Below are 21,949 nucleotides of genomic sequence, written 5' to 3'. Positions count from 1 at the left end.
ACTCTGTGAGACTCTTTACTCCAATATACCACTAGAAAACTGGAAGTGGCGCTGTGGTTCAAGTGGTAGAGCACTCCCTCAAGTTGAAGAGCAAAGGGAAAGCGCCCAGGCCCAGAGTTCAAGCCCCATGACTGACCAAAGAACAGAACAGAACAAAACAAAAAAACCACTGCAATTTGCACAAATCAGGAGCTCTTTTCATTGACAGCATTGCTGCCACCTCTAGATCCTCATCCTCAGACCCCTCTTCCCCATCCATACCCATCCACAGGCCTGCACACCATTCAGTCCTCTATGCATTGGGCCTACTTCCCTACTGAGCTGAATATTTCAAGGTACCAGTTCTCTGTGGATAGGCAGAGTGTACAGATAAAGATGTGTTTATTATCTATCCATTTTGAGAAATTGTATTTTTTTATAATCTGAAATTGCCCATCCTTTTATCCAATGCACATTACTGAATCCTCACTTCAATCTACTAACTATGATAGCATCTTGGAATATAGGGAATAAGATGTGACTTTATACTCTAGGAATGTTCCATATTGGGGGAGGATAGCTAAGGGAGCTTCCAGAAGGGCCCATGGTGGAAGTGAGTTGCAGGAAAGCCTTGTGTCCTTGGAGCTGAAACTCCTGGCTGCTAGGATAGGGTCTCTCCCGTGACTTGCTTCCCTCACTCCCTAGGTGGACTGAACACTCTCATGTGTTGGAGTCCTCTCTCTTCACCTGGGATTTGCTCAACTTTCTGGCTCTGCTTCTCCCTTTAACACAACAGCATGGTAATTCTTACTGGGCTCCTGAGTTGTATTGTAATCATTCTTCATCTTTAGTTTTTAAGGCTTATTCTTTTATTTTACAGCCTCTTTTCCAACTCAAGTCCATGTGTTTGCTAGGCAGGCGCTCTACTCTTGAGTCATGCTCTGAGCCCTTTTTGCTTGTTATGTATGTATGTAAGTATGTATGTATGTATGTATGTATGTATGTATGTATGTATGTATGTATGTATGTATGTATCTATCTATCTATCTAACTGACTAGCTAGCTAGCTAGCTAGTTATCAATCTATCAGACTTTATTAAATTATCTTTTAGTTGTTCAAAGGAGTTTCAATTTAACATGTCAGTTTAATTATCTTCCTATATATGCTTCCTACATAACTGAGATGATAGAGTATGCTACCATATCCTTTTTTCATTTTCTTTTTCTTTTTTTTTTGTTGGTCATGGGGCTTGAACTCTGGGTCTGTGCGTTGTCCCTCAGCTCTTCAGCTCAAGGCTAGCACTTTACCACATGAGCCACAGCACCACTTCTGGTTTTGTGAGTGGATCATAGGCACGAACCACCTTGCCAGCTTATCTTATGGGTTTTGTTTTTGTTGTTGTTCATTTGCTTGTTTCATTTTGAGACAATTTTTCATCATTTAGCCTGGGTTGACATTAAACTCTTCTCCTGATCCTCCTGCTTTAGCCAGTCCCATTCCCTCAGTGCTGAGATTACAGGCATGTGTCACCATGCCTTATTTAGTTGACTGTCTTTTAACATTAGAAGTTCATTTTCCCACCTTTCGATATAAAAAAAGTTTATTGCACAAATAATCACATCTTTTTTTTATTACCTTCCACTATATAAACAAAAATAGGCAAACACCCTAAGCCTTTGGAGAGGGGTCTGGTTACACAGTATTTGTGAGTACTGAGCACTTGTGAGGCCATAGAAAATGGAGTAGGATGGCCAACTGGAGCATTCATCCCTCCCACTTGCCCTGCCCACCACCCTCCTCCCCAAGACATTCACATTGAAGCATAGGTGCATGGCACTATTGACACACATCTGGGGCCAATGTCAGTCCTGGAAGTGTTGCTTTTAAATCCTGGTCTAAAAACAACATCTTTTTGTGTTGCAGATCTCCTACAAATATCTTATTATTGCTCTTGGAATCCAGCTGGACTATGAGAAGGTACTGTATGAAGTGGTTCATATGTTACAATTGGCCTATTTTTGCCAAGATCAGACACTGCATTTGGTTGCTATACATTCATTTTGACAAGAAAGTGTTTCTAAAAAATCCTCTCCTAGCTTTATTTCTCAGCAGTCTTTTGTGGTATATATATATATATATATATATATATATGTCTTTTCTAAAATTCCATTGATAGTAGCAACATTTAGCTTTAAACTTGAATTGGAATTCAACATGTCCATGCAAAACAACAGGCCTCTATTCACTAATAGAAAATTTACCTTTCTACATTGAACTGAGTTGGTTGTATTAAAGATTAAGATTTTATGTATGTATGTATGTATGTATACATTTATGTCAGTTATGGTGCTTGAACTCTGGGCCGGGTGCTGTCCCTCAGCTCTTCAGCTCAATGCAAGCACTCTACCACTTGAGTCACAGTACCACTTCTGATTTTCTGGTGGTTTATTGGAGATAAGAGTCTCATGGACTTTCCTTGCTCCGGCTGGTTTTTGAACCATGATCCTCAGATCTCAGCCTCCTGAGTAGCTAGGATTACAGACGTGAGCCACCAGCACCTGGCTAGATTAGGAATTATTAAGTAGTTAGCTTGTCAGACACTGGAAGGACAACTGAGTTTTACCATATAATTTCTGAGTTTTCTAGTAGTGAACAAATATAGAATAAATACTGCCATAGACATGTCTCAGATCTCTTTTCTGTGAGCTTGGACCAAATGCCAGTTGTCAGCGGTGAGTTTCAGGTTTATTTTTGTAAACTCAATGGAGCAAGCCAGTAGTTATGATGTCCAAAAGTTTGTTGGGGGACAGTAGGTCAGTAGTTGGAGCATATAAAGCACAGGGCTAACCAGCTCACAAACTGCAGCAATGTGATCCCAGAAAAGGCCCGGGAAAGGCCTTTGATGTAAGATTAAGCACAGAAAGCATGATTCAGGACATGTCCAGGTGAGTGTGACGTATCTGGGGGTGTGTTATGTGAATGTTCAGATAGAGAAAGGCACCAACCACAAGTTCTTTTGGGAGGTTCAAGTATCCTCCCTGTAATATTTGAGTTGCTATTTACTGGCAGAAAGTTCCTCCTATTGTCTGGCCTCAGTTCCTCCTGCTATTGGAAATTTACTCTCTCCCCTGAATCCCTTTTCCTTTGGAAAAGAAGGATGTCCATGAGAACAAAAATGTAAAACCAGAAACCAGAACAAAATTATTGATAAAGGGTAAAACCCCTTGGTAAAGGAAAAGGCTAACTACTGGTCAGCTTTAGCCTCTTTTTCCATCCTTGCTAAAAACCCAAAGAACATCTCTCCCTCACTCAGGTTTACCAATCTGGCAGCTTTGCAGAAGGCTACTGCCAACCTCGAGGCCTATCACCAGCTGCACTGGGTGGCTGTATTAGTCAGGAGCTTATAATAAAAATCATTTCTGTAATAGTGTCAATAGCATTGATAGTATTGGTCATGCTGGCCAAGTCAAGATTATGTTTTGCCTGTGCTCCTGGAACTCAAGGCTATGTTTTTGCTATGTGTTGCTTCTGTAACCTTGCTGGCTTGCCTCAGTAACAGGGCCTTAAGACCACCAATTAAAGACCACCACTGAGTGGCCCCACGCAAATGATTAAATTATTAAATAATACACAAATTATTACATATGATATTTACCATAAAGAACAAATGAATTTAAAGGTCATGTGAACATAACCAATGAAAATGTGTCAAACCGGCCTTGCATGGCTTGTCTATGTAACTCAATGTAAACTACCCCTATAAAAACACACCATACCCTTTCTCTTACTTTCCTGGTGGTAGGAAGCAGTTCCTGCGCAGGGTGGTAATAAAGTTCCTAACTCCTTTAACTCCCTCCCTCCTGTCCTCCCTCCTGTCCTCCCTCTTCCTTCTTTCTTTTCTTTTCTTTCTTTTGCCAGCCTGGACCCTGGGCTTCTTTTCTTCAAGGCTAGCACTATACTATCTGAGCCACAGCACCACTTCTGTTTTTTTCTGTTTATGTGGTACTGAGGAATCGAACCCAGGGTTTCATGCATACTAGGCAAGCACTCTACCACTAAGCCACACTCCCAGCCCCGGATAATTGTTTCTTGATGTTAGAGTTGAACCTGCTCTTGCTGAGAATTGGTGGTTACATTTAATTTGATTTGTGACATCTTCAGTATGTTCTCTGCATCTTTTAACATTTAGCATAAGTGTCTAGTTAATCTTACTGGCTGTAATTAACATAGAGTTCTTACTGTGATCATACATCATTTCCCCAATCCCTTTACCTAAGTCTCATTTGCTCCTGTCCTATGAAGTACATTATTTTATCCCCATTTTCCAGATATTCTCAAATTATCAGTGTGTATCAGTCAACTGGAGGAAACCTCTCTCCCTCCCTCCTTCCTTCCTTCTTTCCTTCCTTCTTTCCTTGGTCCTGGGGTTTGTTATACTTGCTAGGCACTCTACCACTGGGTCAGGCCACCAGCCTTTTTTGTGCTGGTTATTTTTGACATATGGTCTGACTTCCTGCTTGGTATGCATCGGGGCTTCAATCTATCTATTTTAGTCTTCTCATTGTAGCTAGGATGTCAGGTGTATTCTACCATGTCCAGCTGTTGGTTAAGAAAGGTATTGGGCACTTTGCTGTCTGGGCTGGCCTTGAACAGCAATCCTCCCAATCTAAACTAGCTTCGAATCCTCCCAATCCTCAAGTAACTAGGATTACATGCATGAGTCACTGGCACCCAGCTGGAGGGCAATTTCTGAACCCACATACAGTTTCTGATTCAGTAGATTGAGGGTGATGCTTGGAAATATGCATTTCTAGCAAGTTTCCAAGTGGAGCTGTTGTTGGTCTGATAGCCACAATTAGAGACTTATAGGATTAGAAATAATAGATAATTCCTTCTAGTCGCAACAGTATTAGGTAGAAAAGCCAGGATACAAACTAGCTCTGTGAGATTCCAAAGTCCATGCTTTTAATTACCTGACTTTACTGCACTTACCAAGGGTTTGGATCTGGTACAACCTGATAGAGAGTAGTTTGTTTTGGTATTATTGGCAGTATAAACGAGTGGCTCTTGGTCTAGCCTATCCTCTTCCTTCCAAGTAAGGCAGATAGTTCTCCTAAAAGGAAGTGTGATTGACATCTTGCCTTTACTCTGAAGGTGGAGGCAACTTGATTTGAATCACAGCCTCAAGGCCATGGAGCGGGTGGGGAGAGATCTTTGTGGACTGGGCCCGGGGAGAGATCTTTGTGGACTGGGCCCATTCAGCAGCTTGACAGAACTCTTATTCTCCTGCCTGTTCCATTTTGTGTGAGTTCTGGGGAGAAATAATAACATGGGGATATTTGGCAAAGAAAGGCATCTGTGCTGTTGCTTAAAAAAGTTTTCTCTGTGCTTGGTTGCAGATTAAAGGCCTACCTGAAGGTTTTGCTCATCCCAAAATAGGGTCTAATTATTCAGTTAAAACTGTAGAGAAGACCTGGAAAGCTCTGCAGGACTTCAAAGAGGGCAATGCCGTCTTTACCTTCCCAAATACCCCCGTGAAGTGTGCTGGAGCCCCCCAGAAGATCATGTATTTAGCAGAGGCCTACTTCAGGAAGGTAAGCCTCCTCTCTAGGATAGTGTGAGGCCACATAGAAGTTCATTGACATCCCTATCACAGACGCTTTTTGTTTCTAAATTTTTATTATATTGCATACATTAGGTGTCTCCGTTAATAAAGCTGCTGTTATCAATTTGAAATGTCCTTCTACAGTTTAAAAAATATGGTCACAATCATAATGTACAAGAGAATTTAAATGTATTACATGTTATTAAATAGTCCTTATGACATAGTTTTTAAAGATACACTAAAAATCTGCTGGGGGGATATGTTGGAGAGTGTTTAAATACTTTATAGTTAGATAATTAATTGCTCATTGTTTACTTTTATATACAATACTATCCTTAATTGCTTCCAATCAAGTTCAAGGTCACATATATTTTCTTGGTTATGATACACACACACACACACACAAACACACATGCATGCATGCACACACACACGCAAATATAGGCAAAATGCCAGTTTGAAATGTAGACACAGTGTTGACATGGAACTTCAAAGCTCTATGGAAAGAGAGCTTTAGGGAAGCCATTTTTCACAAGGCACTTTCTGTTCAACTTACCCCAAACTGCTTGTGTCTGCAGACAAGGTCCACTTGCTGTGAGATTTTACCTGCCCTTGTCTAAGATGTGGCATTTTGTTTATCAAATCCTTGTTTGACCAGAGACGCTGCTAGGGTTTGAAGGAGCCTGTGATTCTGTAAAGGGGAGAAATGGCGAGAAAGATGAAACTGAAGAATTGTTAAATGGATGGTTGTGGGCAGGCAGCTCCAACACCTCACTGGAGTTCCGTAAATCACAACAGCCCTGTCGGGTGGTGATTGAGGAGACAATTTTAGTGATCATTTCTGACTCTGAGAACGTTCTGGATTCGGGGGACAGGGGACTAACACAAACATTTTAAGACTTCTCATGTTGAGATTCAGGCAAGCAAGGACTAAAAGGAACAGAATAAAGGAAAGAGTGGAAGACCAGCTGTTTCCTCCATTCTGAGAATTAATTCCCTTGGTATAATTCGTTTCTCCTGAGTCTTGAATGGCTGAAGAGGAAGGTTCTCTCAGGTGCCACAGCATTTTAGCATGTGGGAGAATACTAGCCAGTTCCAAACATGAGAACAAACACCAAGGGGACAGGAACTTCACCAGTGCCTAGAATAGAATCTGACCAGCTCTAGGCCTTATTAAATATTTATTGGGTGAACAAGTCTATGAATAAACAGTTGGCGGTCTAATCTTTCTTAACCTTGACTTAGTCTTTACCTTTCAGCTTTGACTAAGCAATGGCCATTTCCATCTCCAAATAAGGAGGCATTGGACCGATACACACATCACTGCACCATAGTGGGCTACAAAGCACCCACTGCCAGCAATGCAAATTGCTGGCAAGGTCTTCTGGGGGGACAGGTGCCTTAATTTGTACCTGGGTTAAAAAGGAGATGGCTGGCATATTGCTCTGGTGGTAGTTGTTTTCTTCTTTCCTTTTGCTCAGACTGGGAAGCGATCCAAAGCCAATATCATCTTCAATAGTTCTCTGGGAGTAATTTTTGGGGTTAAGAAATACGCAGATGCCCTTCAGGAGATTATCCAAGAGAGGAACATCACTGTTAACTTCAAGCAAAACCTCATCGAAGTTCGAGCGGATAAGCAAGAGGCTGTTTTTGAGAACCTGGACAAACCTGGAGAGACCCAAGTGATTTCAGTGAGTGTCACAGTTAAACTCTCTGCTTGAGGCTTTGTCTGCTATACTGGGCTGTAGACGCTGTGGTACCACTTCTCCGACCACGACCATTGCTTCCTAAGAAAGGCTGGTTGCAGTGAGCACCTGAGGGCAGTGATTGGGTGGGATGGTAGACCAAAATGTGTGGGGCAGAGCAAGATGGAAGGGGGAGGCGAGGGGGGCTCACATGCTTGTGCATGAAGCTAAACATACTTCACAATGAACATACTTCGTTATTGCCTAGGGAGTTGAAGGAGGACTCTTCAAAAGCAGGATCTGGTGATTGTCTCAACTTGTGCTTGTAAGCAAGAAGCAACACTATGGGGAGCTCAAGAGTAACCAGAGGCTGTCGGGTGCCAGTGGCTCACACCTGTAATCCTAGCTACTGAGGAGGCTGAGATCTGAGGATCAGTGTTCAAAGCCAGCCCAGGCAGGAAAGTCCGTGAGACTCTTCATCTGCAGTTAACCACCAGAAAACTGGAAATGGCACTGTGACTCAAGTAGTAGAGCACTCTCCTTGAGCTGAAGAGGTGAGAGACAGCACCCAGGCCCAGAGTTCAAGCCCCACGACTGACTAAACAAATGAAAAAAGTAACCAGAGGTGTCGTTCACCTGTGACACACAGGCATTGGACAAGGCTGTCTGTGAACATCTTTCAACCGTGATAAAAGGCAATCCTTGAAAGTCTGTCTGTCTTTCTTTCCTTCCTTCCTTCCTTCCTTCCTTCCTTCCTTCCTTCCTTCCTTCCTTCCTTCCTTCCTTTGTCTCTGTCTCTGTCTCTTTCTTCCTTTTTTTTGTTGGTCATGGGGCTTGAACTCTGGGCTTGGGCGATGTCCCTGCACTCTTCAGCTCAAGTCAAGTGCTCTATCGCTTGAGCCACAGTGCCACTTCTGGTTTTCTAGTGGTTTATTGGAGATGAGTCCCAGGATTTCCTGCCCAGGCTGGCTTTGAACCGTGATCCTCAGATCTCAGACTCCTGAGTAGCTAGGATTACAGGCGTGAGCCACTGGCGCCCGACTGGAAGTCTTTCTTAAGGATCTGGCAGAGCAATACCTTCCTTGGAAAGATCTGACCTTTGTTGTATGGGCTGGGCTTTTATATGTCTGTTTCTTCGTCCATGAAGTAGGAATAGTACTTTTATAGAGGCAGGACAATTAAGAACAAAATGTAGGACATCTGGAGAGGAATACTTCTTTACACCATTCTGGCAATGGTGTTGGCAATGAGAAAGCATCACACTCCTACATCTTATTCATTGAGCATTTAAGGATAAAGCATTTAAGAAAAAGATTTTAGGTGAACTGAAAATCAGCCTTCTAAACATCAAAATGTCACATTTAACACTTTCTAGCTCAAGCTCTTTCTCAAATTGATTGTGCACACTGTTCCTTTCTTAAATGGAGCACCATTAAATATGTCGGTCATGGGGCTTGAACTCTGGGTCTGGTCACTGTCCCTCAGCTCTTCAGCTCAAGGTGAGCACTCTACCATTTGAGCCACAGTGCCACTTAGGATACAGTCTATAGTCAAAAAATGCATTTAATTGTGGTATTTCTTTAGGTTCCTTTAGTCTGGGATCTTTGTACAGACTTTTTTTTTCTTCTATCATATTGACATTTGTAACTATACAACTGTCCTTCCATCACTTAAAAAAAAAGAATGTTCCTCATTTTGGGATTGTCTATTTGCTAGTGATTAGTTTTAGGCTATACTTCTAGACTGGACAATTTGCATAAGTAATGTGTTCTAGGAATCACATTTGCACATATATAATGTTCATTAGTTCATTGTAGATGTTCATTTTGATCACTAGTCAAGATATAGTCCAAGATATGGTTCATTTTCTCTCATTAATAAAAAAAAGTCCATGGGAGATATATTTTAAGACCATACAAACATCCTACTATTTAAAATCTCTCCATATACTTGGCATCCATTCATGATTCTTACCTAATCTTACTTTTACTATTGCAGTTGCAAAGTGATTTTTCTAGCTCTACAATTATACCCACATTTACCATTAGAACTTGGCATTTTGTCAGTAGTAACTCTTTGCTATTTTTTTTGTTGCTGTTAAATTAATTAGAAACTGGTTTGAACTCATGAATTTAATTTTTTCCCAGAAGTGTATTATACCTTAACATTATACTTTAATAATGTTGATATTCAAATTGTCTCAAATTTGGTTAGTAGGAGCCCCTTCTGGCTCATGTGTTCCTGTGACATTTGATCATCCCGAATTTGTATATGTTAGTGATCATTTTACAAAGGATTTTTTTCCCCCTCTATGTTTGTTTTTTTTTTTTTTTTTTTTTTTTGCCGGTCATGGGGCCTGAGCTCTGGGCCAGCACTCTACCACTTGAGCCACAGTGCCACTTCCAGCTTTTCTGCTTATGTGCTGCTGAGGAATTGAACCCAGGGCCTCATGCATGCAAGGCAAGCACTCTACTACTGAGCCACCTTCCCAGCCCCCCTCTATGTGGGTCTTAAAAAATTAATTTCCAGTTTTCTACCTGCTAGGAAGTTGTGACTTTGGAAAGGTCCCTTCAGCTCCTCCTCCTCCCCCTCCCCCTCCTCCCCCTCCCCCTCCTCCCCCTCCCCCTCCCCCCTCCCCCTCCTCCCCCTCCTCCTCCTCCCCCTCCCCCTCCTCCCCCTCCCCCTCCCCCTCCTCCCCCTCCCCCTCCTCCCCCTCCCCCTCCTCCCCCTCCCCCTCCTCTTCCTCCTCCTCCCCCTCTTCCCCCTCCTCCTCCCCCTCCTCCCCCTCCTCCTCCTCCTCCTCCTCCTCCTCCTCCTCCTTCTTCTTCTGCGTGTTAGCTCGAGTGTAGGGAATTACTATGTGATTTGTTTCCTTTTCCTTTGGTTCTCAGTTGTTTTCTGGATAGTTGAGGTTGTAGGTAAGACTTGGATAAGTGAATGCTTATTGCTTTTCTGTGAGATTTGAACTGTAGAATTCCAAGGAAGATATGCTTTGATTTCCACTCTCGAAAACTGAATTTTGAAAAACATCATCAAAGGCCTTCAAGCAGTGGCTGTCAAACCTCTCTGTGTTGGAGTCACTTTTAAAATGCCCTGATGTCTGGGTCTCCCCAACAGAGATTTTGATTAATGGGTTTGGATTGCAGACTGAAGATGGGAGTTAAAAAGAACAATTTAAGATGGGAAAAAAAATACCTTTCCCCTCTGCTTTTCTTAGCAAAACCGGTACTGAGCCCCCTTTCTACTTCTCCACAGTGCTAGATAATTTTCTTCTCATTCTCATTTTCTGCTGGCACTTGAAGTCATGGTCTTGCACTTGCTAGGCAGGGGCTTTACCACTTGAGTCACACCCCGTTCATATCATCCTTAAAAAATGTTGATTTTAGGGCTGGGAAGGTGGCTTAGTGGTAGAGTGCTTGCCTACCATGCATGAAGCCCTGGGTTCGATTCTTCAGTACCACATAAACAGAAAAAGCTGGAAGTGGTACTCTGGCTCAAGTGGTAGAATGCTAGCCTTGAACAAAAAGAAGCTTGGGGACAGTGCCCAGGCCCTGAATTCAACCCCCAAGACTGGCAAACTTTGTTTTTCATTTTAAATGGATGATTTGGTACTTTTCTTTATGTGTTTTGTAATGATGATCTATATTTGGAAATGTTGCTTGCTTACCAGCTCTTACATGCCATTTACAAGTTTCAGAGACTCTGAGTACCTCCTGGAATAAAATGGAAGTACTAGACATTACAGGTTGGCAGCTAGGGATCAGAGACAGAGGAACCAAGCTATATCACTCCCTTAAATTTAGTAATAATAGAAACATCAGTGGACTCTTTCAGAGTATTAGTGAGTTCTACTGTAAAGCCTCGAGGTCCTCATTGTCTTAGGAGCTCACGTGGGCTCAGGGAGATCGGGTCAACCCAGAGGTTGACAGCTGTTTAGTTTATCACCATTCTCCAGGTAAGGTGTTGGACAAGGTGTGAATTGGTCTAAGCATTAATTTCATAGTGCTCCATGCAGCCAAAATAGAGTACATAGAGTAAGAATGGTGTGGGAAAAGCTATAGGATATATGAATATTGAAAAGATCTAAATTTGGGTGCTCTTTTGTGTAGTATGAAATGCTTCATGTCACACCACCAATGAGTTCTCCTGACGTCCTCAAGAGGAGTCCTGTGGCTGATGCTGCTGGCTGGGTAGATGTAGACAAAGACACTCTTCAGCACAAGAAATACCCGAATGTGTTTGGGATCGGGGACTGTACCAACCTCCCCACGTCGAAGACCGCTGCTGCAGTAGGTAGGACACCCAGCTCCGCTTCCCTTTCTTTCGAACTGACATCTTCCTAAGGTACCATCCTAGCAGCAATCAAAGTTTGTTATGAACAACATCCCATTAATAATGGAAAAAAACTTTTATGGACAAACATGACTCTGACCTGCCTGAGACAGAAGCAAGTTGTCAGCGAACCCAGTATTGTATGAAGAATTATCTTTTGAATACTTTTCCCCACCCCCATGATCATATCTGTTTTTTTCTGGTCCCCAGGGCTTGGTGTCAGGGCAGGGGCAACAGAAAGAGGGCATTTCACCCAGCCCTCCGGAATTCTTCTACTTTTCACAATGCCAAGCTTTTGTCGCTAGTATTCATAGCCCTTGTGCCAGGCAAGTTGGTTGTTTTTCTTAGGCTTGAAACACCTAAAAAAACAAGGGAAACATTTGTTTTTCCATAAAATGCATGCAAGTCAATGGAAGTTTGCAGAGTAGAAAATTGTTCTGTTGAGACAAATACAGTGGAGCATGGCCTGATTGGTACATGATTAAGATCTCAGTCTGGAAAACGAAATTCTTTACCTTGCTGTTCTGCACTAGCAGTGATGGGGAGAATTGCCTTTTAGATTCTGTTCTCTGCAGACAGGAATTGTCTTTGGATGCTGTGAAATGTGGACCTTCCCGCTGATGGGTAGTGTGCTTTGTGGGAATTAAATACATGCAGGACATGTTATGTTACTTTCACTATTTCAACATTAAGAGAGACTTTTCTTGGAAATCTACTGGAAGTAGATTTTCATTTTTTAAAACTCTTTTTTTTTGTGTGTGATGGTCTTGGGGCTTGAACTCAGAGCCTGGGTGCTGTCCTTTGACCTTTTTTTGCTTAGAGCCAATATTCTACTATTTGAGCCACAGCTCCAGTTCTGACATTTTGATTAATTGGATGTAAGAGACTCATGGACTTCCCTGTCTAGGCTAGCTTTGAACCATGATCTTCGTCTTTCAGCCTCCTGGGAAGGTAGGATTATGGGCATCAGCCATTGACACCCAGCTGGTAGTTTTCATTATTAATTTCAAAACTCTCAAATCAAAGAAAAGCTTGGAAAAGAGTACAAGAAATACACATATGTCTTTTGGCTCTTAACCAATTGTTAATATCTTGTGATATTTGCTCCATCACTTTGTGTGTACTTTTTGGTTGAGTTATTGAATGAAAGTAATGTTTCACTTAGCTTTTTAGCCTATTTCTCTGAGGTAAAAAGGACATTTCCTTCCTTTCCTGTAGGATCCTTATCAAGCCCAAGACATTTAACATTGCATAAAAAAACATCCCGTGTACTATCCAGTTTGAATTTTCCTGAAAACATTGTTTGTGGTACCCCACTGGCTTTAAATCCACCAGCCTGACACAACACACACTAAATTGGTTATGACTCTAATCTGTGTATGTGTGTGTGTGTGTGTGTGTGTGTGTGTGTGCGCGCACGCGTGTGTGTGCGCACGCACTTGTGTAGAACTGAGGATTGAATTTAGGGACTCATACTTGCTAGGCAAGTATTCTACCACTGGAGCCATATATCCGGTAATTTTTACTTTTAGTTTGTTTTCTTGATAGGGTCTCATGCTTTTCCTTGGGCTGAACTGGGTCCTTAGTTTTCTTACTTCCTCCTCTTTTGGAGTACTTGAGATGACAAGTGTATAACACCACATCAGGCTTGACTTTGAGATAGGGTCTTGCTGTCCTTTGCCTAAGCTAGCTACAAACCATGATCCTTTGATCTCAGCCTCCTGAGTAGTTGGAATTACAGGCTTGAACCACCATGCTTGGTTTTTGGTCTCTTTCATTCTAGACCAGGTATTTCATGAAACTGCCATTTTTTTTTCATTCATAATATTTGTCTTGTATTGTTGTTGTTTGTTGAAAAAGTTCTCTTTATGTATCTCAGGCTGGTTTTGAATCCTGAATTTTCTTCCCTTTCTCTCCTGAGTTCTGGTATTATGAGCATTTATCACTATGTCTAACAGACATGGGCATTTAAAACTCAAGATTGTATTATTTTGTAGGTTATTTCACAATTTAGAATTGTCCAGATGTTTTCTTATGGCTGTATTTAAGTTAAATGTTTCAGCAAGAATTTTGATACTTGAGACTTACATACCTCCAATGGAAGTACCTCAGGGCTTGTCCTGTCAAATTTATCTTGTCTTTGGTAAAGCTGGATTTCATCATTGGTGTTCACGGTCTCCTCCTTCCCCCTTCTGCGCCCCACCCCCCAGAAGAGGACACCTTTTCTCTTTGTAATATACAATAGTCTAGATGCAGTAATTTGAGTTGATATTCACTTAATGTAAGCCTACTCCATTTCTGTGGTAGAAATGCCTGTGCTATGAGGCCCTGCTTATCCAGCTTTTAGTCTCTTTCAGTGAACAAACATTTCATTCGGTGTTTGAGATAGATAATATTCCTGTTTGAGATAGGTAATATTCCATATGATTAAGCAAAAAGTTAGGTGAAAAGTCTTGCTCCAAGACCTGCCTCTCATCCCCAACCATGTAGAGCACATACTTGCTGGTTTTTACATCTGTGTTTCAGCATCTAGTTTATTATATGATTGCCCCAGAATTACTAAAACAGTCCACTCTCAGTTTATCTTCATTTGCACTCATTTATTTCAAACAGTACTGTAGAGAATGTTCTTTGTCATTCCAATGTGTGGATATCTATTTACTCATTTTTTAATGTCTAAATAGCTATTGTTCTCGGTTTCCCCAGACAAATCTGCATTTCTTACTACATTTGCGTTGTGTTCTTAAGCAGCGCCCACACTTATTCAATACTTCCCTCCTTGGGTTTACTTGCCTCCCACCCTCTGTCCAGACTACTAAGCAACTGCGAGTGAGAGCCTGTCTTACTGTGTTGAATGTGGCTTTCCTGTAGCTCAGGCTTCTTTCTTTGCTTGTTTCTGTGCCAGGATTTTCCCTTAATTGTCCACAGTACAGCCAAGACAGGAAGTGGCATTTATCAGAGTTTGCTGAAGGCCTGGGCATAATAGAAGAGGATTATCACACAGGAAAGAAACATGACTCATGTTGGCTTGTACACATGCACACTTTCAAGCTGGGCATTGAGGACTGCTTCCTAAGCTCACAGCCCTACCCTCTCAGCATTGGTGCCCCTGGTCAGCTTCTTTCCTTTTCCATTGACCTTGATGCCCTGGGCAGGGGCCTCCTCAGATCCTCTCAGTGCAGATCCCTCAGTTGTGTAGCCTCAAAGATGAATAAAATTTTCTCCAGGGAGGCATGATCTTTGGAGATATTACTTTGCCCACAGAAAAGACAATCATTTAATAGTTGTAAACAGATCTAGCTATCCCTTACTTTTTGGAGCTTCTTCATTCTAGAAAATAAAAACAAAACAAATAAACCTCATTGCTTTTCTGATTTGAGTGTCAGCCAACTATAGTTTAAGCTAAAATGTAGTATACAGCCTTTTTTTTTGCAGCTGACTACAGAATGCTTTCTACAGATTAATATTCATCATCAGTTCAATGATAGGAGACTAGTTCTCATTCTAGAAACTCTCCTCATTCTAAAAAGATTCCCTTATTCTATTAATGAGAACTAGTAAAACTCTATTACAGATTATTATCATACTTGGCATTCTAGCAATAAGATTTTTTTAATGGATTTTTTACTCTTGTTATATAATATCTTTGGTTTTAGGCCTCTTGACCCACAAGGCCTAAAAGTTTTCTTTGCAGGAAAAGTTTTATGACCCCGATTTTGGGGATTATTCTTTAATGAACACTTTTTAGTATAAAAATAATTTATTTTCTCTCAAAAGTAGATCTATCTCTAGAGCCACAAACTGCTTATAGCTTTAAAAGGATACTCTTCACTAGTCAAAATTGAACAAAGGTTGGGATTAGTTGATATCAGGAATTCTTTTTTTTTTTTTTTTGTTGTTGTTGTTGTTTTTGGTCTGGTCATGGGGCCTGAACTCTGGGCCTGGCGCTGTCCCTCAGCTCTTCAGCTCAAGGCTAGCACTCTACCACTTGAGCCACAGCGCCACTTCCGGTTTTTTCTTTTTTGCTTATGTGGTGCTGAGGAATCGAACCCAGGGCCTCATGTATGCAAGGCAAGTGCTCTACCACTGAGCCACCTTCCCAGCCCATATATCAGGAATTCTTGCTAATGTTTTTCCATGTGAAAATCCTACTGTGCTTGCATTATAAACATTTTTTATACATCAGAGATGTGCACAAGGAATATTTGCAGGTGAGTAGTTAGGATGTCTGCTCTAAAAACATTTTGAGAACAAGTAGCACATGTGATGGGATAGTTGAAACAAGAATGACAAAGTTTGAACATTTTCATAATTAAAAAGACAGTGTCTCCACTCTGCCATTGAAAAAAGCAAGTATATACAATACGGAAAGACTAATGTAGATACATATCTATATCTATCTAGTCCAGCTTCAACCAGAGCAGTGTCTTTGACAGTCAAGCCCAGTGTTGTGCCTGATTGGAAAATCTAAGCCGGGAGCAGATGACTCGCACCTGTAATCCTAGCTACTCAGAAGGCTGAGGATTGTGGTTCAAAGCCAGCGTGGGCAGGAAAGTTCATGAGACTCTTATCTCCAATTAACCACCAGAAAACCAGAAGTGGTGCTGTGGCTCAAGTGGTAGAGCGCTCACCTTGAGCTGAAGAGCTGAGGGACAGAACCCAGGCCCAGAGTTCAAGCCCCATGACCAAAAGAAAGAAAGAAAGAAAGAAAGAAACAAAAAGAAAATCTAAGGCCACCAACCTAGATTACCTGCAAACAGCAACACAAAAATGTCAGGATGACCTTAAACTACTGGGAACCCAGACAAATTGATGTCATCAGTCCCCAAGAAGACAGGAAATGTGTTGAGGTAGGGCCATCCTTCCAGCCTATTGGAGAGAGTTGGCTCTTTCAATTCAAACCAAGAGAAACATTTTTGTGGGCCTTTGATAAATTTACGTACTCCTGGGAGTCAGATCTTCAAGTTGTAAGAAGAGTATTGTTCTACTTATAATCTAGAGGAAGAATGGAGGAATCGAGTCTCCTTACATGTTTATACTAAAGTTGTTTGTAAATCTATTTTCATGGAGAAGCTAAATGTGCTTTGTTTTTTTTCTCTGACTTTTCTATTTCTATTATAGCTGCCCAGTCAGGAATACTCGACAGAACAATTTCTCAAATTATGAAGAATCAAACACCAAAGAAGAAGGTTTGTATGCCTAGTAAGAATTACCACCTCCCAAGCTGTGTGAAGGTAGTGTTCTCCCACAGTTTTTGGTAGAAACTAATTTCACTAGTTTATCCAATATGAGGATTTTGATTTTAGCCTTTTATGCCATTTTTTCATGACAAAATTTTTTATATTTTCTTGTGTGTGTTTTGTGTGTGTGTGGGTGAACTCAGAGCATTGCAGTGTTCTTGGCTTTTGTGCTGAAGGCTGATGTTCTACTACTCAAGACATACCTCTGTTTCTGGCATTTTTTCTGGTTTATTGGGGATAAGAGCTAGCATTTGTCTCTCTGTGTTGACTTTGAACAATGATTCTCAGATTTCAGCCTCCTGAGTAGCTAGGATTATAGCTGTAAGCCACTGCGGTTGGCTGACATAATTTATATCTTTTTTTTTTTTTTTTTGTCTGTGTGGGGCTTGAACTCTGGGTCTGGGTGCTGTCCTTGAGCTCTTCAGCTCAAGGTTAGTGCTCTATCACTTGAGCCATAGCGCCATTTCTGGTTTTCTGATGGTTAATTGGAGATGAGAGCCTCACGGACTTGTCCAGGATGGTTTTGAACCATGATCTTCAGATCTCAGCCTACGGAGTAGCTAGAATTATAGGCGGGAGCCACCAGTATCTGGCATAATTTACAATTTTTAACTATAAAATGTTAGTATATGCAAAAAGTATAACTTCAGAAAAAAATAAATTCTGAACTGTCTGTATACAGCAACGACAAAAGCTTCTTCCTAGCTCAGTCTTTCTTACAATTTTAGTATGATGGCTACACATCATGCCCACTGGTGACTGGCTACAACCGTGTGATTCTTGCGGAGTTTGACTACAGAGCTCAGCCAATGGAAACTTTCCCCTTCGATCAAAGCAAAGAGCGACTTTCGATGTTCTTCATGAAGGCTGACCTGATGCCTTTCCTGTATTGGAATGTGATGCTCAGGTGAGTGTATCACCTGTCCTGGTGTAGAGGATGCACCTTTTACTGCATTGCACAAAGTTGTGCAGGTGTGATTGTTTCCAGGAGCCTTCCAGCTTCCACCTAAAGCAACATTTGCTAATGGGTTCCAATTATGTGCTATTTTATTATGAGTTGATGACTGGCGCTCTGAAAGGATGCCAAGCCTCAGTCACACTTAGGAAAGAGGGCTGCCCTGGGTAAAGAAAAAGTTGTGGCAATCTACCATGTACAAGGGATGTAGCTTCTTCTTTTCATTATTAGCAGTGATTAAGTCTTCTGTTTAGCATGTTCTGGCTCTCTTTTGCTGTTGGATAAATATTATTATTATTACTTTTTTTTTTTTTGGGTCCGGTTGTGGGGCCTGAACTCTGGGCCTGGATGCTGTCCCTCAGCTCTTCAGCTCAAGGCTAGCGCTCTACCACTTGAGCCACAGTGCCACTTCCGGCTTTTTTCTTTTTGCTTATGTGGTGCTGAGGAATCGAACCCAGGGCCTCAAGCATGCAAGGCAAGCGCTCTACCACTGAACCACCTTCCCAGCCCTGGATAAATATTATTAATAATAATAAAATACATACTTTCCCCATATCAAGTACTTTCTCATCTGTGATTTTATAGTTGCGTTGACTTTATTCAGGGAAAAAATAGAAATAACCACAAGCAGGCTTTGGAATCTGACCTGTGTCTGAATCATGCTTTTACCATTGACTAGCCGTGTGTTCTAGGGTAAGTTACTTCAGCTCTCTCCAATTCATTTTCTGCAAAAGTGATGTGAGGAAAGTAATATTGCCTGCCTTCTAAGATGGAGGCTGAGCTGATACATACAGGAATAGGTGATAGTAGGCACTGTATAGATAGGATAATATAAATGAGTAATTCCTCTTTGTTACAAAACAAAACAGTGATCTTTCTACTCAAGTTACATGAGTTAGCTGTGTGCTGTGTGCTGGTGCCTTACACCTGTAGTCCTAGCTACTCAGGAGGCTGAGATCTGAGAATCGTGGTTTGAAGCTAGCCCAGGCAGGAAAGTCTATGAGACTCTTATCTCTTATCTACTTAGAAAAAGCTGGAAGAGGTACTGTGGCTCAAGTGGGATTGCATTAGCCTTGAGCAAAAAGAAGCTCAGGGACAGAGCTCAGACCCTGAGTTTAAGCACCAGGATCATCACTGAGAGGGGGCGGGGAGATGGAGAGAGAGAGACAGAGAGACAGACACAGACACAGAGAGACAGACAGAGAGAGAGGATAGAAAGAAAAAAATAAATTACATGAGGTTGATTGATTCAGGATATCTATGCCAGTGTTCTTCAATCAAGGATAGTTTTGCCCCCAAGAGGACACTTGGCAATATTTGGAGACATTTTGGTTCTTACAACTGGAGTGAAACTCTTGGCATCTAGTGAGCAGAAACAAGAGATAGTGCTAAACTTACTGCAGTGCACAGGACAGCCATCAGAATAAAGAAGTACCTGGTCCAGAATGCCAATAGCTGAAATTGAGAATCTCTGACCTCCCTGGAATTGATGAACAAGTGAAGGAAAGGAGCAATTTAAACATGGCAGATGCTTTCTACAGGTTTGCTGAGTGGTCTGGATTCATGGAGGAGTCAGTGTTTAAGCTAAGATGCAGGCTGTAGGGCTCTCACTACCTTGCTAGCAAATCTTGGTATAATTCCTAGCTTCGCCTTTAATATCTTGATGGCTGAAGTCACCTAGTTTCTTTTGTCTCCAATAACTTCTGTTATTTTTTGCAGGGGATACTGGGGAGGACCAGCCTTCCTGCGGAAGTTGTTTCATCTGGGTATGAGTTAAGAATGGCTCGATGCTGGTTCTCTTTGGATGGCTTCTGGGCCTAAATCCAGTCATTGAATGACCCAAATGGCACAAAGGACTCAGAACCTAACCCTGTAAGGAGTTTCTTGCTGGATTTGAGGACCTCAGTACTTTAAACAGCCACTGTATGGGCAGCTCAAGACGGCGTTGACTTTTTGGAAATCATCAAATAATAGACTTGAAATAATGAAATCATGAAATAATAGACTTCTATTTTCCAAATAAAAGTTTGTCATTGATTGATTTCTATGAGAAAATTTAACCTTCACCAGTAGGAGCAAAAACTTAACACACTTAGGAGAAGAGGCTGGTGTTGGTGGGTTAACTAACTTGCTATCTGCTCTGAGTGTTCCATAGCTAAATATAACTTTATACACATAATTAAGTCACAGCAAAGAATAATTCCAGAGATGACATTGCTTTAAACACAGTGGATGGAAACCCAGAACATGACTGCTTAAAAGTTCTAGTGCTAGACACGGTAGGTTGGATTGAGAGTCTAGACACTGCCTTTAGGCTTCTCCATCCTGTTTCTCTAGAGGTCATGGTTTCTCCAAGCCCATGATCAACTCCATGGGGCCTTGGTGCCTGTTTGTTTTGCAGGATATGGGATTCCTCTACTGGGCAATTTTGTCTCTCTGCATCCCTTTTAGTCTAACTGCCAGCACTGTAGTGATCTGAGGTCTCCCTCCCCCATTCTCCTCCTGCAGTCTCTCCTTCGGGGGTCCTCGATGCATGTGGGTCTGAAGGGCTATGCTACCTTTCCCTTTCCTCCTCCTTTTCTGTCACAGGCATTTGTCCCACTAAACCTTTTGCCAATTGGATTTTCTCAGAGAACTTATATACAATGACTCAGATTAGAGGAATTCTGATTTTGTGGCATTTGTTCAGTTTGGTCTCAATTTAGGTCATCATAATCCAGATGGATCTGAACCAGCATATTTCAGGAAGTAGTTTTATTTGAAGTCCAGCAGTCACTTCAAAATAATTTTCTCCCAATCAGTTGATGGTAGGCATTTGGTTTCAGCCAAATGGATATTTTACAACTGTGTATATTTCATACTTAGAAATGCTACCAAGGTGAAAGGTCTAACAGGCTGTACAATGCCTTGTAAAGTTAGAGGTCAGACCTTGGATGTGTTATGGGATTTTTGTTGTGACAGAGCTGAATGTAGAGGAGACAGGGAAGACTGGTGAGGATAGGGATTTGGAGGTTGGATGACTCCCAGGCTTGGGTGACTGTGATGAATTGTGGTGTCATCATTGGAAGGAAGAAGTACAGAAGAGAGGGATATTGGACAGGAGGGGAGGCCATTGGGAGGTTAGATTCCTAAACCCCTGCCAACGGTAGAGTGGAGTCATGGCCATCTGGTCCAGTGGGGTTTAATCAGATTTATTCATAGAGAAGAGCCATAAAGTACTTTTGACATAAAAAGAAATTGGTATTCCAAACCTGGGATTCACAGTTCTTGCTGTGGCTGATGAATATCCAGCTCGCAGGCTAACACAGTTGTAAATCTTCCTTCGGTAGGTTTAAAGAAAACCTTCTAGGAATTGGAAAACATTGGCAATCTCTTGGCTCAGGGGCCCTGTTGGCAGGCACAGTCTTTTGGATGCCAGAGGTGGGTGTGGGAAGGGAGAGAGAAAGAGAGAGAAAGAAATAAGCAGAGCAACAGTGAGAATATTAAATTGGAGGGGAGGCAGTAGGAGACAGAGGGCGGAGATGGGAGAGAGCGGGGGAGGCTTCATTAACAAGATGATATGTTACTTAGTCCCCGTGCGGGAACCTGTGGGAGAAGAGCATGGGGACCGCACCTGCTGAGACCTCTAGTATAACCAGGTCAGTCAGGACTCACCATCTCTCCCCAGACCAACCTCCCTACTGTTGACTAGAGATCATATTCTGAAGCTTGACAAGATTGTGGCAGAAAACTTTCCCCAGACTCGTATCTGAGAAGAGACCCAAGAATCTCACTTGTAGGCCTTTTCACTCTATAAAGATGAGTTATTAGCTTTGCTTCCCTCATTTGGTAATATTCAGCTTACAGATCCATCGTTACACACTACTGTGACATCTTACACCTAATTAAAGATCGGTCATCTAAGTTAGGGATGCCTTCTAATAGTTCTTAGGTGCACAGGCAATATTGTGGGTACTGAAACTGACTGTGAAAACAACATAGCAATTGAATGCACTGAATGTTGGTGTCCTATTCTTACGTTAAAGCCTGAGCCCCGGTATGCATGTATTTAGAAATAGGGTCCATGCAGAAGTAATTAAGTGAGCTTTCAAGGGTAGGTTCCTGATCCAGTAATTAGTATTCTTACTACAAAAGACACAACAGTGGGCTTTC

At 41.8% G+C, this 21,949-nt stretch overlaps 1 protein-coding gene across 1 annotated transcript in view; it reads left to right on the top strand.

Annotated features, from left to right (window-relative positions):
* Sqor (sulfide quinone oxidoreductase) overlaps positions 1-19,838 on the top strand; it is a 43,472-nt gene extending 23,634 nt beyond the window's left edge. Inside the window, exons 4-10 of the mRNA XM_070026632.1 lie at positions 1,904-1,957; positions 5,380-5,574; positions 7,067-7,276; positions 11,380-11,563; positions 16,724-16,791; positions 17,571-17,749; positions 19,517-19,838. Coding sequence (XP_069882733.1) covers positions 1,904-1,957; positions 5,380-5,574; positions 7,067-7,276; positions 11,380-11,563; positions 16,724-16,791; positions 17,571-17,749; positions 19,517-19,574 — 948 coding nt within the window. The 3' untranslated portion in view covers positions 19,575-19,838. The remainder of the gene's footprint in view (positions 1-1,903; positions 1,958-5,379; positions 5,575-7,066; positions 7,277-11,379; positions 11,564-16,723; positions 16,792-17,570; positions 17,750-19,516) is intronic.
* Positions 19,839-21,949: the final 2,111 nt, after the last annotated feature.

This window comes from Dipodomys merriami, unplaced genomic scaffold, assembly GCF_024711535.1.
Source record: "Dipodomys merriami isolate MVZ:Mamm:240054 unplaced genomic scaffold, mDipMer1.0.p SCAF_185, whole genome shotgun sequence".
NCBI lineage: Eukaryota > Metazoa > Chordata > Mammalia > Rodentia > Heteromyidae > Dipodomys > Dipodomys merriami.
Note: the sequence above shows the minus strand (reverse complement) of the source record. Positions and strands in the feature narration are given on the sequence as shown.